Source organism: Pygoscelis adeliae, unplaced genomic scaffold, assembly GCF_000699105.1.
Source record: "Pygoscelis adeliae isolate BGI_AS28 unplaced genomic scaffold, ASM69910v1 Scaffold318, whole genome shotgun sequence".
Taxonomy (NCBI): domain Eukaryota; kingdom Metazoa; phylum Chordata; class Aves; order Sphenisciformes; family Spheniscidae; genus Pygoscelis; species Pygoscelis adeliae.
In genome coordinates this window covers 3149023-3165358 of record NW_008825430.1, presented here as the reverse complement: position 1 = coordinate 3165358, position 16336 = coordinate 3149023, and the positions used below count along the sequence as shown (strand labels likewise).

The 16336-nt window shown below is 41.1% G+C and overlaps 1 protein-coding gene across 1 annotated transcript in view; it reads right to left on the bottom strand.

Moving 5' to 3' along the window:
- The window catches only part of FBN1 (fibrillin 1), a 141841-nt gene that overhangs the window by 20929 nt on the left and 104576 nt on the right, over positions 1-16336 (bottom strand). Inside the window, exons 34-48 of the mRNA XM_009330946.1 lie at positions 16298-16336; positions 15605-15727; positions 14545-14709; positions 14080-14148; positions 13843-13968; positions 12360-12482; positions 11559-11717; positions 10555-10626; positions 8190-8315; positions 6982-7104; positions 3811-3936; positions 2904-3020; positions 2364-2492; positions 1975-2094; positions 1397-1522 (exon numbers count right to left, since the gene is read on the bottom strand). The exon at positions 16298-16336 is cut by the window's right edge and continues 99 nt beyond it. Of these exons, the coding sequence (XP_009329221.1) occupies positions 1397-1522; positions 1975-2094; positions 2364-2492; positions 2904-3020; positions 3811-3936; positions 6982-7104; positions 8190-8315; positions 10555-10626; positions 11559-11717; positions 12360-12482; positions 13843-13968; positions 14080-14148; positions 14545-14709; positions 15605-15727; positions 16298-16336 (1743 nt within the window). The remainder of the gene's footprint in view (positions 1-1396; positions 1523-1974; positions 2095-2363; positions 2493-2903; positions 3021-3810; positions 3937-6981; positions 7105-8189; positions 8316-10554; positions 10627-11558; positions 11718-12359; positions 12483-13842; positions 13969-14079; positions 14149-14544; positions 14710-15604; positions 15728-16297) is intronic.

Sequence of the window (16336 nt, the reverse complement as noted above, 5' to 3'; positions counted from 1 at the left end):
CAGCAACAGGGCAGTTGTGGAAGCAGCTGCTCATCCAGTTTTTCGGCTGCAGCATCAATGCTGGGCAACGTCCAGATTTTACAAAAGTCCTCAGTAATGGGAAGTTTTAAACAAAACTTTGTTTGGCCTGAGATACTTGAAAAAAACCAGTCGTCTTCAGGGGATGGGGAAAAGCACACTTGAAGTTCAAACACACAAGCGTGCATTTTCCTCTGACATTATGTGTGAAACAGTGGTCCGTTTTTATAAAGGAGAAGATTAGGCTGCATTCTTTTTTATGATTGTGTTTCTTGTCGGGTTTTGTGATTTTTTTTTCCTTACCTGAAGAGAACAATACCCTCAGACTGAAGAAACCTCATTTATATAAGCTACAAAAGCACAGCTAAAACAGCCGTGCTGCTTTCTTGAAGTTGAGTGAAGTAACTGTGCCAAACTGCATGGTGGTTTGGAGACTTGGATGAACGTTTACTGCAGGTTTTTTACCAAAACCACAGTTTCATTTAGCCCACTGTGAAGTGAAGAACTCACTATGGTGTCAACAAGCATCACCGTTCTGTGCCAAGCATAACTACAGAGGTCCTTATAAAGGTCTTACTCATCAGTGGTTCCCACTGTGCACACTGTGTATAGCACATTTAATGATGTATCTATTTAATAATTTCCAAAGTCTTTAAAATAACTCACTCCCTAATTTGCTGTGCTTGTTCTTTATCCACAAAATAAACTAACCTGTGGCTTTTCATGACTAGATGTTCAGCTTTTAGCATCTGATATCTGTCTTAGTGGCCATGTTTAGGCTCTGAACAGCGTATGCGATAATCTAGAAGCCAAAAGACGCTTCAGGCTTTTCTAAGCAGATAGGTACTTATTGTCCACACAACACTCTTTGCAAATTTTTTCCATCAATCTTTTTTCCACCCACACATCTGTGGAGAGGAATAGCATGTAACAAGTGTTATGGAGAATTTGATAAGTGCTAAGAGCAGCCTTATTCCTGGAAATGCTGCCTTTAGCAGTGCATTGCAGTAGTGTCCTGCCTGTGTTCACGCTCCGTCTCCGTGTCAGACATATCACAGTCTATACGGAGTCCCGGTAGCCTCAACGTTTATTCCAGGGGTGCAAGAAAGGGCTGCAGGGCAACTGCAATAATTTCCTCACTTAACCTGGTGCATTTAACATTATCTTCACCCCTTTTATTGCGATGTTCTCTTTAATGACAAACAGATGTTAGGGCAAGACAGAACCTGGCCCCAACTACAGAATTATCATGTTTTCCTTGTCAAAAACACTGTTTGAGTCCAGAGTCTCCTCATTATTTTAGAAACAGGCAGCTAATAAGACTTTTTATAAAACAGCAAACAAATTTTGAAATGCCAGAAAATAGGAAAGAACTTACCTTGGCATCGCCTTCCTGTGGAAGACAACACAAAGCCTTCTGGACACAGACATTTGAAACTGCCTGGAGTGTTGCTGCATGTGCCCAGGGCACAAATTTCTGGTTGTTCCACACACTCATCAATGTCTGTAAGAAAAGTAATTAAAGAGATGAGAAATAAAAATGTCTACACTGGCAGCTGTACTACATAAAACGTAACCTTACATCATCACTGATATCTAACAGATTTGAAAAACAAAAAGGTCAAACAAAAAGGAACAGACAGAAAGAGGAACAAGAAATCCGGGTGCAAAATCTAGGATTAGTTTTCAAATCCTCATGCAGTGGGCAAACCTCGGCAATGTGCCATCAACCAAACAGCCTGGGATTAGATTTTTCTTGGGATCAGACCACGTAGTTGTGGTTCAAACGAAAGTTGGTGAAACTTTTTCTGGGAAGTGAGTGACTTACTAGTGGCTACAGTTCAGAACTGTACACTGCCACAAAAGACTAAACATTACTCATGTTTAGATGCAGAGGGAAGTGGTAACAACTGTGAGTAGCTAGGAAACAGGACGGAAGGATTGTTCTATACACACCTTCACATTTGTCATTCTGCAGGACATAGCCAGGAGGACAGATACATCTGAATGACCCATCCAAGTTCTGACATGTGCCTGGTGAACATTTTCCAGGCTCCAGTGCACATTCATTGACATCTAAAAGAAAAGAAAGACAATTTATTTGAGATAATTGCTGTTATCTCAATAAACCCGCGGCTGAGGCTGCTTTAATGTTGATTCCATCAAACTGACGGTGGAACATCCCAGGAGCAGGAGAAGAGTCCTCTTCCTCGTGTCACTGTTTTCTTCTGCTAGGTACAACGACAACAGTGTGACAGTTCTCTCTGACCTCTTCTACCATTTTACTAAGAATATCTCCTCAAGGTTTGCTGCACTCTTTTTCTACCCTAAAAGAAAGCACTCACCAACGCAAGTCCTTCCATCCAGAGCCACCTCATAGCCATCGTTGCAAAGACACTGGAAGGACCCGATCGTGTTCACACACTGACCGTTCCTGCAGAGCATTCCATTTCCACTTGCACACTCGTCCACATCTAATAAAAATAACATTGAAAGATATATAACAAACACCTGTGACAAGTGAATTGGGTAGGTGAGATTTCTGTTTCCACTACATTGGCACAGTAACTGATAATACATAAATAATCCCCTGTTTCAAAAGCAAGTGAGGGGAAAATACCAATATTGGTCTACGTTGTAAAATTGTCAAAGCAAGAGTAAAAAAAGGAATGGTATATATCACATGCAAACATTTAAGTGGCTATGGAAAAGTGAGGAGTGCATAATCAAAGAGGCTTTTTCACACTGCAGAAATTAGGTTTTGTCTTTAATCACGCAGACCATGCAAGGTGCGATCCTAACTCAATAGAGAAGATGGTACTAATGGTACTTTCATCAGAAGTAGAAAGTCTTAGAAACACGTAACCGGTCTCAGCACTCCTTACCTATGCAGTCATTGTTGTGTGAGAGGATGAACCCTAAATTGCAGCGGCAGTTGAAAGAGCCAATGGTGTTTCTGCAGGTTCCGTTGCCACAGGCGTCTCTCTCACATTCGTTAATATCTACAAAGGAGAAAAAGCAAGCAGCAAGAATTTAAATCACTGATGGGGAAAGGAAAGCCTGTAGCTATCCCACAGGCAAGAGAAAGAATCCACTGCCAACAGAGTGAATAGAAGGGAAAAAGATTGTCGTATCTCCCCAAAAGAAGATTTTACACAGGTTTATACACTTGATATTAACACCTACAAAAATAATCGAGGGTTCAACAACCATTTATCTTACTGTTGCTCCTATCTCACCCTTCCCAAAGGAATTCTAAGCTATCTTTAATAATAAGCTTTCTGAAATGTCCTCATCTTGCTCAGACAACAGACACTATACTAACAGCTGCGAACAGGTTAAATACAGAATTTCCTTCTTTATGAAGACTGTCGACTGTTTCTGAAAAGGCCACTTTTCTGGCAAGAAATCTACCCTTCACTTACTCTGTTAACAAGTAGGCTGTATACAGCTGCTGCACTGCAATACTAATCTGTTAAATTTCTTGCCTAAAGGAATAAATGAGACAAAATGCTTCAGAAAATTCTAAGAAGAATGGAACATTTTCCTGAAAAACAAAAGCATTAGCAGTTCATTAGAGAGGCTATGTATTTTTAAAAGTTTACTCTACTGTAGCGAGATGTTCACTCGTTATCAGCTTCCTAATTGCCAGCTATGGTGGTTTTGCACCTTTGCCTGGTGGTAAATGGCTCACAATCTCAATTCTTGCAATGCAACTCCTTATGACAGAGAGGATAGACTTAATAACTATCTTAATAGAAGCCTAAGTACAGCTTAATTTGATCCACTTGCCTATACACATTGTTCTGTCATCATTGGTCTTGAATCCATTGTGACAAATGCAATAGAAACTTCCAACGGTGTCAATACACTGCCCGTGGCTGCAGATATTAGGAATTTCTTGACATTCATTCCGATCTGAAAACAAAGAGGCACAGTGAAAGTTAAGGCCTCTAAACTACAGGGCTGGAAAGATGCATTAGCAGCAACCATGATAGATAGAATCCAGTGCACGGCCCTAATTTAAAACAGTATTTTTTAATTTGTTAATGACAAAAGCATTACTAAGTAAATCTCAGAAAAGGGGCTATTTGCTTGTAGCTTACCTTTTCCAACATTTGTGGAGCTGAAAAAAATTTAGTGTAAAAATTATATTTAACAAACACAAATTCTTGCTGGAGGGAAAGCATATCGCCATGGCTTTGAAAAGCTGAATTAATGACATGAAATCGTATGGGGAGATTTCCGAGTGCTCTACATTGACTATGCAGCAGATATGAAAGCCACATATAAATCACAGTTTGTATCCTTCTCATGAAAGCAACTACTTGCTTTTAGCGATGTTTGATTATAGCACAAATCGCTTGATTAACTCACAGAAATCACACAAAACGGAAAGGGAGATGAATCCCACGCTTTTCTCACAAGGCTTACAGAGACACAAAATGCATTGTAGATTTATCTACTCATTGTGTAGAGATAAAACGGGTACGTGTATACATATGTGTTGTAGCATCCATGCCTCATGCAATGTGATGATCCTGTAAACCAGACAAAGCTCAAACAGCAAGAAGTTACTGCTATATGGAGTCAGAAAATATTTTGCCAACAGCAGCAAACACTCAACTGCATAATTCTGCAGAGAGAGATGGGGAAAGCTATCCTGCCAGCGTGTGACATGCCGCCTTACGATAGCAGGGCATCTATTACACTAGTTCAACAGCTGACTGCTTCCTGCTACTCTTGTTACAAATGCTTTCAGGCAGAATCCAGGATTTTATCAATAGTAAGTGAAGCAAAATGTCGAAGAACAAAATGTTTGCTGTCCAGCACATTTTTTTCCATAACAAATCAGAAACATGAATCAAATGAAGTCTTTCTGTTGACCTCATCACCAGCAAGAGCTGGTTTGACTCAATACGCTTCCCGGCGTTTTGTCTGCTGCAGCTCCAAAACACGAGAACTGAGGTGCTGCCATAAGCTTGTATTAGAATCGATTAGATTTTAGCGTTCAGTAATTTTCATTTACATGAAACCTAAGCAAAGCAGATGCAGTTTCCTACCAAACCATCCCCAGTTCACTGCAAAACTAAGAGTCAAGTTCTTCCTAATTGCAAAGAACTTCATGTACTAAATCTTGTTTTCGTGCCTCTACTGCCTCTTCTCTACACTCTACTTAGCACACGGACAGTCCCAATAGCCCCCGTTCCCAGGATCACTGTACGCCAGCGGGGGCCATTAGTAACTTTGGATGGGTGTTCACTGAGGACCAATGCAATTAATGATACTGCTGCTAACTAGAGTCTAAAGGAGGCAGAAAGGAAACCAATGCTGGATAACATGCTGCCTTAAGGACTCCTAATCTTCTCAGCTCAGGAGAGTAGAGACGAAAGAAAAAACTATGACTCTCTCTGGTGCTCTGTGAGCAAATGAATAGTGAGTTCAAGTCCCAGGGAAAAGTCACTTCTTTGGGGGTAAACAGAGAACATTGTAACTTTTTAAAAATTTGGGAGGCAGAATTGTCTTAAGTGCCAAAAATGAGTTTATATGAAAAATTATTTATTATACCACAATAGATAGCACCAGAAGAATGCTATTTTGATAGCAGGATAAATGCAGTACTCATAGCACCAGTGGCTGTGATACATCAGTTTTGATTCAATAGCATACGAACTAACGGGATGCGATCATTTTCCATGCAGTAGCATGACTGATCCCATACTGCAAGGTGCTTAGCACTCTGCTCGCAGCAGAGTGGTTGGGAATTTCCTTCCTTTGCTGGATCAAGTACTTTATCAACCACTTTTATTTTGACTCTGATTGTGTAACTTTATTTTCAATAAATGTAAAATAAGAGCAAAATACAGGGAAGCATTACTGTTTGCGCCAATTCATGTTGGGTATTGTAACCCATATCAGAACCTTCCCTGGCTCTTCCTGTACTGCGGTAACAAACCCATAACAACAACAATTACATTAGGAACATATTGAATATTTACACGTGCCACTGTATAGCTTAACAAAACAAAGTTTTAGTTCTCATAGTAGTGTTCTGCTTGCCCCTACACCCTTTTCCCTTAAGGGTCACATGAAACAATAAAAAACTGCACTGCAGGGAAAAGTACACTTCCTAAAACTCAAGTACTCGGAAGCAAAAACCCAAGGAAAATGTTACCAGTTTCCGTTGTAATTATTATTTTATTCAGAAATGTATATAATATTTACAGCTGCTTGGCTCACAGCAGTCTTTAAAATCTCTGCAATTCTTCAAGTAATCAAGATAACATGAATGCCTCTCTGGACTACAATATTAGAAGAAAGAGCAAATAGATGAAAGAACTGCAGTCCCACTCAGTGAGTATTTAAAAATAGTGTTCAGGGGCCCGTTTAAATCCACAGAAAAGTTAGGAAGTTTAACAATATGCTTTTTAAGTTAGTTATTGTACATGGCCTAGCAGATAAGTCCACCTTATCAGAAGAGACCCCAGCAAGCAGTGATTTATTCATAAAAATACAAGTGGCAAATAAATTGCTAAAACACACTGAGCAAATTACAGTGAAAATCAAAGAATTTATGCAGAGGAAGGTCCCTGTCAGGGCCGCAACTGAATTTTTAGTGTCAGAAAATAGTTAGTCCAAAGGTAGGGAATCAATTGGTCTTCCCTCCCTAGACACGACATGGGCTAAAGAAAAATGTTTGCTGTTGGTGGGATAAAGTGGAAGACAAACACCTACTCAGGTGATTAACTCTCATTTATGCCGCTGTGGGATGGGCCCATTAGTCTTCTGGGAATTACCAGGATGTTTATGCGATGCCCTAAAAGGCTTTAAGAGGAGGGTTCTTGGAGCCCAGATCTCCTCCTGGTATACCATCTTTCTGAAGAGGAGATTTGCTTTTTCAGACTTCTTTTAAAATCTACTACTTTTTGCAGACTCTCACACAAACGAGCCGGAAGTACTCACCAGTGCAGCGGCCAGTTGATGTGAACCTGTAGCCAGGTTTACAGTCACAACGGTAGCTACCAGCTGTGTTGACACATTCTGCATTTTGCTGACACACTGGTCCATTTTGGCATTCATCAATATCTGTCAATACAAAAAAGGAATTGGATTGTTATGGTAAGCTGGCACTAGAAAGATGTCGAAACCACTTTGTTTTTAGTGTAAAGAGTAACCTTACCCAAATACAGGAATTTCTTGCTAATTCTGAAAAAATAAGTATATTGGTGAAAGTAATTATTTGGTCACATTTAGGTATCTCCCTGAAATGATCCCAAACCCATATGCTCCATTTGTAAAATTCATTCCTATTTAGAGAATTTATATAATGGTTTTCTGAAGGTGTTGGAGGGCGCATAGAAAGACCTGATGCAACACTTCACTTGGGTGGATTTCGGTCTTAAGACTGTGATCAGAATAAGTAAGCTGCTGTGTCTGCGTAGATCTCCACTGGAAACTATGAGGATCTCCCTTGATCATAATACAGCATCAAGATCCCTGTTGGATCTGAGTAGCTTTCAATGTAAACACCACCACAAAATTTCAGGCAGAAAAATTTTGACCAATTTTCCTTACTTAAGCCGCTGCAAAAAGAGAATTTTATTTCCCTAGAAATGCAACTGAGTTTCAGTTAGAAGCAGCATACAGAAGATGCTTTTACTTGAAGCTCTCGATGCCTTGCTTGCAGCACCCATGTTGTCAGCAGTCAACCCACACCAGAGAACGACAGCAACTCATGCTGCTTTCTTCAGTTTCTCCATTAGACTGACTAATGCAATGTTAGGAAATGCTTAAATTGTAAAAAAATTATCATGTGTTATATTATTTACAGAAATCTTTGTGCCATTAGAAAAAAATATTTTGGAATTAAAAAAATGGTGCTCATGATCTGACTCAAGACTACTCTTTTCTTGGCTTTACTGTCAAATGTGAAAAACAATGTTTCTTCCCATGACTGCTGACTCATGCTCCTTCACGGCCTTAGATGTCTGATGGAAAATCTGGTATCGTCTATGCAAAAGAATTCAAAATGTCTTAATTAACATAGACTTATTACACTGCTACCAGTATTTTCCCCTCATTAAGGATGACTTGCAAGTACATCAGATTTGCCAGTGTCTGAATTGTCAGCTGGTGAAATCCCAGTTCTCTGAATGAGATCAGCACTCTACCTTCGCAGATCAGTAGCTTGTCATTGTAGAAGAAACCCACAGGACACTCGCATCGGAAGCTGCCGACCATGTTTATACAGATCCCATTTTCACACACTCCAGGAATCTCTCTGCATTCATCAATATCTGCAAGAAGAAATTTTTTTTAAATACTTGTAAACAGCACTTCATGAAATCTTCTGCTACAGAGTATGTCCTTATGCATTTATGCTTAAGAGAATTATCAAACGTATAATGTGAACATCAGAATGTTCCCAACTGCAATAGACAGTGAGTCATTCCAGACTGTGGAAATGTAGATATTTCCTCTTCCTCAGGTTCTGACTCTTCACTGTAGCCAAGATATATCCTGCCACACAGGAACGCAGACGGTAGCACACGTCCTTCTTCATGTCTCCCGCCCACAGCCCTGATGAACCTCCTCATCTTTCTGAGTGTTACAGTGGAGTTACTGGGAAGAGCCAAACTGAGAGAATGTAACTGTCTTTGGTTTAATACAGGAGAGCATGACTGAAGGCAAACACTTGTCAGAATTAGTTTTGCACAGTTTTACCCTTGTTAATCTGAAAAGACTTTCATGTTTTTATGTAACAGTTTGAAAGTGCCAATGCCAGGTAACATCTGGCTGCCAACATGCTATTAAATAGACTGATTAAGCCAGGCAGCCGGGGTTTGCCAATGTTCTATATACACCTGAGTTAAGTAACCGATTTTGGCAGAAAAAAACCCAGCTGCTATTACAATTATATGTGTCTTGCCTATTGGGTCCTTAAGCTACACATCTTTAATATTCTGGCAACATGAAAGAGTGCAGAGATTCCCCCAAAGCCTCTCCCCTTAGTAAAAATTGCCACATGCACTGATGTACACGAGACAAAGAACATGGTGGGAAATTGTCATTGAAACGTTGAGTTTCTATCAGATAATACATTATTTTTTTTATTTTGCTGCTGGATCAAACTCTTTATTTCCTATATTAGATTCTGTAATTTTGAGTCCTCTGATTATGTAAGGGATGAGTAAAAGCAGAACTACTTCTGCCTCTGAAACAACCACCCTGGCTAAATGTACAGAACTGTAATCCAAACAGAACTGTAACATCATGTACGGACTGTAACCAAATATTACAGGGTACACAGAGCACTGTCTCTGCAGAGCGGGCGCTACCTCGTTCCCATGTCTTGTGCCTACAGATGTAGGGGACACGAGCGGCTGCTGCGCAAAAGCAGCAGGTTGAGTGCTACAACCTAGCGGGACCTGCCAAGATCCCAAAGCGGCAGGGAGAGCCTGCGATTCTCACAGTGTAAAGCTGTGTGTGCATCAGTCTCGCCGCAGTGCTGCGTGCACTGGGATGTACTGGTGGCCTCTGTGGGACGGCCCTTCTGTTTCAAGCTGGCTCCTGAACGTGCATTGCTCTGTGGCAGGGCAGACAGAGTGCCGCAACGCTCCTGGCACGCACCTCAACCGCTACAGATGCAGCTTTTACCTATGCATGTTAGCATGATCCAGGGTCTCCCTGCTGATGAACGGCCCAATTAGCTCAAGTAGACAATTTGGGCTAATTCTAATAGCTAGAAGGGGGAACTTTGCTTCTAAGAAATGACCTGGTAAGTAATAAATACTGTACATTTCTGTAACTTCTTTAAGAATTACATTACCCACTTTACTAGAAATATTTCCATCTAACTAGCTGAACACTGCATCACAGCAACAACTTAATGCTAAAGCACCTGATTACTGCCTATATGCTGCCTCTGTTTGTTACAGAGCACATTATCTGCTTCTTATTTGCATTTGTGTGTGAATAAAAACAAAAGGGAGTCCCGCTAGGGATTTACTCAACTCCTTGTCTTAGAATTCCTCATTCTCTCCCTCTTTTTGTTTTGCAATTTGTTACTCATGATTCAAATGTTACACACAATAACATATGTGAGAAATATTCCAGCTGAGCAGAAAAAAGGATTTTTGTGTCAAACCAATACACAGGGGGACTGATGTGAAATGTCAGATTAAATCTCTGCTTTAGTCTGAAGGAAAGACTCTTAATTCCTCTCAGACCAAATGCTGGTTGGCCTTACTCCCAGACCTCTTATTCTCGATATCTGTGCCCTGCTCATGTAGGCCTGATTACAGTTTCTTTGGAGCTTTATGTCGCCTTGATTACAAGCAGCAACTATCACTGCTGCCAGCTAGGAGGAGCTAGGCAGAAAGCTTGCAGGCTCAGACTTAAACGTAGGGTTGAACTCCATTACACTGTTCAGTTGTTATTCCTCCCACGAAAAAAAATAATTGGGAAAACAAACCTTCCCTCTTCCCTGGGCAGGGGTAGCATGGAATTTAGTTCAAAACAGAAACTGCAACTCACCAACTGGTAATCCTGTATAAATGTCAATGAAGAAGCCAGGCCTTTGACTTCCACAGAGTGTGGAGAATTCATCTGCAACAGGAAAACAAAGCAGCGATTCTAGTATTTGGAATTAATCTACAGTCAAAAATTCATTACATCCTTTGCCCAAGAAAATTCTTCTTCTACTCTTTCAGCACCTGCAGGGCACACAGAGGTATGCAGACCCTTCCCCGAGGCCCACCATGTGATGTGCTTAGATGAGGCCTTGGGTTCTCATTCAAAGGCCATTGAAATTAGTAAATAAAAAGATGTGGAGGGCTTGGGATCACATGCTGATTTTGCTTTGCATATGCTTATGTCTGTGCATTGCAGTCCAGACCTGACTTTTAAAAACCTGAACTGTAAGTCGGAAGTTATTCAAGTAAGTGTCTAGGAAGTTTGTTCTTGAAGCAAACAACCTCAAACCAGAGCGGGATGTCCTGGGCTTGACTCTGCAGAGTCTTACCCAGTGTGGAGGAGTCCTGTATGCCCATACAATTAGCCCAGAAACTCCTGCAGCTTACATTTAGCTGCCTGATACAGGTCATTCTCAGAGGAGACCAAGATACCTCTGTAAACCCATGGCTACCACAAAGGCCCTTTGTGGCAATCAGCAGTTGAGGCACGGCACAGCAGACACCATAGTTGTTGGAGCAATGCCAATAAAACCTCGGTCAGTGCCCCAACACTGGATCAACAAGCATTTGCAGAGAGACAGATTAACCAATATAGAGCATGAAGTCTCCCAGACAGGGAAACTGTCACAAAGGAGGCATGGCCCAGCAGCATGAACACAAACCACTCCACACATGCCTTCATTGTGACTAGGGCTGATCACCTCCAGGCCAAAAAAGTAATTAATCCCTTCATCTTAGACACACAAGAGCAAACAAAGACATAGCATCTCTAACAATGTTACATCCACTAATAGTAATTACGATGTTACCAAGGCTTTCAAATAGCTTTGCAATGCAAAAACGTACCAGTGCTCGGGATAGGACACTGTTCACAAGGCTTATTCCACGCACGTCCAATGTTGTAGGAACAGCAGCACATTTTCTTGGTCATATTAAAGAGCAGCTCACCATCACAGGTTTGATTGTCAGCATAGTAATTTCTGTAACACAGACTTCTTCTCATATCTGTGAAAATGAAGAAAAACCCAGGCCAATGCATTAGCAACTCTTATGGAAGATGATGTACCTGAAGGGTTTAGGAGATACCTGCTTCAAATATGTACTTTTGAAACCCCTGCCAAGTAGACGCTGCAGCACTGTAGAATACTACAGAACAGCTCATCCCTAGAGGATTACTCTAGAAGTATGAAAAAGTGTTTGCAATACAAATATTCAAGAGCAACAAACACGGCTGTAACACTGATCAGACTCATCAAAGGATTTAATGTTGGCCTTTTGCCCAACACTGAAAAAACATCAGTTTGTTTATGGTTCCCCCTAAGAACTGTACATGGCTTGTGACTTCATTCTGTGAAGTCTGAGTAGTTTCAGTAGTGTTTCACATGTAGAAGCTTTTAAAGCTGAAGTGAAACTTGGAAGGGATGAACACAGAAAATATCAAATTAAAGGAGAAATTCTGATGAGGTACTGCAAGATCTGTATTAAAAGCGATCTGCCTTTATTTAATAAAATTAATGAAAGAAGCTTGATCTTTCATTTAGTTAATTCTTGTATAACTAAATTCAGAGAAATAGTTCTGATTTGTGCCCGGTAAAGCCCTGGCCCAAAGCACTAAGATAAAGCTTTAAAAAAAACCCCAACCCCTACCCATGCAGTTGTTTCCTCCATTGACTTGCATGTAATCAGGAGGACAGATGCAGGTGTAGTTCCCAACAGTATTGTAACATGTGCCAGGTCCACAAATGCCAGGCGTATCACACTCATTCACATCTAGAAGAGAACAAAAAAAACAGTGAGTGGCCACAGAAGCGCTCTCATTGTGCTTTTGAGAACGAAAATGTCTCAGTAACACCTGAGGTAGGAAGGTACTGGTGAAGGAGAGCTGAAGGGGCTCTGAGCGAGGTCATGGTGGAGCGAAGTCCACACAGAGAAGGAAGTAGTGGCACAGGTGGCCATGGAAAGCCTGGCTGTGATACAAAGACGGGATCTCTGATACGTCTAGGCAGCTCAGAGACAGCAATTTGGTCTTTGCACCTGTTGCACAAAAACCGTATTTGAGGATCTCATCCATTCTGGATTCCCAGATCTGGACAAGAACCAAAGCTGTTCCCTGGGGAGTGCCCATCCCAATAAGAAATGATGCTAAAACAGACTGATCGGATGGTTCGGGTCTGTTTGACTGGGGAAAGTCAGCAACTTTCCCAACACAAGATGTCATGCTTACTTCATCAGGAGACTTTAACCTTTGTTTAAAAAACCCCAACCAAACCCAAACACAACACCTCCCCCAAAACACCGCAGTTCCTAAAAGTTCAAAAGGATTTCACTAGCCTTACCATTTTGAAGTATCTTTGACACACCACTAAGGAAAAATATAGAGGTAGATTCCTCTTTAACATTTCTTGAGCTACGTAAGCACAGTATGGATGAAGCACTTCGGTTCAGCCTTAATTTAGGACCTGAACCTTTTGTATTTCTGCAGTGCTCGGTACATCATAGGCACTATATTAACATTATTAACAGTCTGGAAGGCTGAAGACAGCCTGGGCAATGGGAAATTTAAGGACTTGATGGGTTGCTTCAAGTTTTGTATCCAGTACAACCTGACAGTTTAATGTAATGTGAAGAACATGTACTACTGACTGTGCTACGGGAAGGAAAACGTTTTGCAGTACAGCCAGTATTTTCAATTGGAGATTGAGATCAGCAGGAGAGAAAATAAGCAGTGGAAAAAAAGGCATGGACACACTGTAACCAGCCCAGCAGACTCGTTTGGGGGCAAGTTTGCTCTTTACCTGACTGCTTATTCATTACCCATTACCAAACAGCTATTTTTTATAGCTGGTTAGTAAATTATGTTTTACTTAAAGAAAATTTGTTTCGTTTTCTGGTTTGGATGAAAATCTGATTATTTCAATCAAAAATTTCCATATATTTCAACACGGTCAAGAAGGAATTTTCTCTCTCTCAATGCAAGACTTCAACTTGGTCCAATTTTCCCACCCTTAAGCTTTACACTGCTTGGTCTGGTTATGTTCCTTTTCAAGGACAGATTAATTCTTCTGCGTGTTGATCTGTCATCATTTTCTAAGGATGAAAGCAGAAGACTAGTTAAGTGAAGGCTACGTACCATCGCACACTCGAGTCTCCTCATTCAAATAGTACCCTGATGGACACTGACACTGGAAGCTACCAAATGTATTAATACATTTTCCTCCTTGGCAAAGTCCAGGCAGTTCTTGACATTCATCAATATCTGTTCAAACAAAACGACAAACATTTCATTCATGCTCTTCCATGAAAAACAACACTCACTGAAGAGTTTCTTAATTTTAGATGTGTAAATATAGGAAAATGTAAACATTACCCTCTAATATAACTGTAATAGGGTTTGGTCGGAATCCTTCCCCTCCAGGGCAAAGAACCTTATACTCAGCTGAAAACAAAATAGATTTATGAACTTAAAATAGCAGAAACTTTTTCAGCACAATTATTTTTGAAAATTAATCAGATTATTACAGGTAATTTAAATGTAAAGTAATAAAATAACCATATATGAACATTAGGTTTTACTCTGTAACATCCAACTGCTGTTCCATTTCATAACGTAATTTTTTGTGTAACAGCAAACTTGCTCAGAAGTGATAATAATATTCTGACTAAACAATCTTTTTGAAAGACTAGTAAAGTTTTTGGTTAAGACTGGTGGAAACCTGTCCCCTGCATGTACACAATAAATGATTACACCGGTATATTAGTTACCTGGCTAAATTCGAAAAAAATCCAACAAATGCATTGTATTGTTGTGTTTAACCCAGGAAAGCTGACTTACTTGTGTTCACAAGTGGGCAATGTTCACAGGGAACTCCCCAAGCTTTGCCCAGGGAGCAGCAACAGGAGGCCTTGGAAACACCCACTCCGATCTCATTGCTGCAGAAGGTGCCACCGTTATCTCCACGAGTTTTAATGTCCAGGTAACAGTTGCCAGATCGTGTATCTATGCAGAAGGCACATAATGACAAACACATCTTAACGAGAGGGGAAAACACAACACATCACCTCAGGATGAGGGATACCTTCAGATGACTCATTTCTTGTAGGACAGCCAAAGAAAGTAACTCGTGCTGTCCAGGAGGGCCCAGCTTTTCCCACTTAGATAGGAGGGTGGTGCCCCACCCCTTGGCTTTGCTGGACTTCTCACGCAGTAGGGAATTTATTCAGCATGACCAAGGGCAGTTCAGGCAGGCCTTTTCTCATTTTGATTCACATTTTCACCCGCATTTATACATCCTTCCAGTTCCAGAAACCCACTGCTTTCTCCTCTCCTTGAGGTTAACAAGCATGAAAGCATCTACTAAATGTCAGGAATTGCAAATACATTTGAATTTGAGGAGCGTCCCTACGCCCTCTTAAACCAACAAAAGCCAAAAAATATCAGAGGATTACTAAGCAGTTGGAGCCTAATACAAGAGCACTTCCATTGGTCATGAAGCCGCACCTAGCCAAGCTGCGCTCAATGCTCCAAGAGCATGGGTGGCTTTATGCCGCAACTTCATTCGCCTGCCACCTTGGGGCCAGCTGGATGTTGGTTTAAGCTTGTTGAAATTTAAAATTGTCTCATGCCTGCTGTAAATTGTGGACAGCTGTAACAAGCCCCAAGGGGTTGGTTCTGGCAGCTGGGCACTGCTGGCATGCTGCTACATCACTCTGGACATACTCCCGCTGCACTATTACAACTTCTAATGGGGAAGTTGTCTTCTGGGCAGTGGGGTGGGAGCTGGAGAGCCTGTTCCAGTCCTTTTCCATGACCTGGGACTTTATTCCTAAGCAGTTAGCCTTGCAGCCCCTCTATGCAACCTCACTTGTAAATAACATAAGGAGTGGTCCCTTACCAACGCATCCAACTCGGGTGGGATTCAGCTCGAAATCAGGAGGGCACTCACAGGTGTAGCTACCAGCAGTATTGACACACGTGCCACTAATGCAGGTTGTGGGATCCGCACATTCATTAACATCTGCAAGAAAAAACAGCACGTGGTAAGCAAATACTCCAGGACAGTGCAAACCATCGATATATCAGGTACCATATGCTGACCACCACAAATGCATTACTTATGAGATACTGCTCTCCAGGAAACTCTAAAAAAAACCCCATACACACTTTTAGAGGAGCAGCAGTCTGAGATGAATTCATCATTTCATGGGGGTGGGGAGATGTTTTTCCGGGAAAACCAATCTATGAACTAAAATGCACATAAAGTACTAAAAAGAACACTTAAGGGAAAAATACACAGCAAGGTCACAGCTTACCATCCAGTACTGTGAATGGAAACTACAAGGCACAACACATCTCCGCTCTGTTTTTCTCCTTCTTCTCTTAAGCCAATGGGATATCAGAGGTGGGCAAAGAAGGGGAAACAGGAGCGTAGAAAAGGCGAGGAGGAGAATCCTGTGTTATACAGTAGGGAAGTCTATATTTTCCTATATCCAGTCTGATTTGTATAGCTTTTTAAAAGAATTTCCTAAGGAGCTGACCACGACACTAACAGAAAATTGAAAAGCCTGTGGTTCAAAATTATCTTTACCTGTGCAGTTACCACCACTTCTGTCCAACTCGTAGCCCA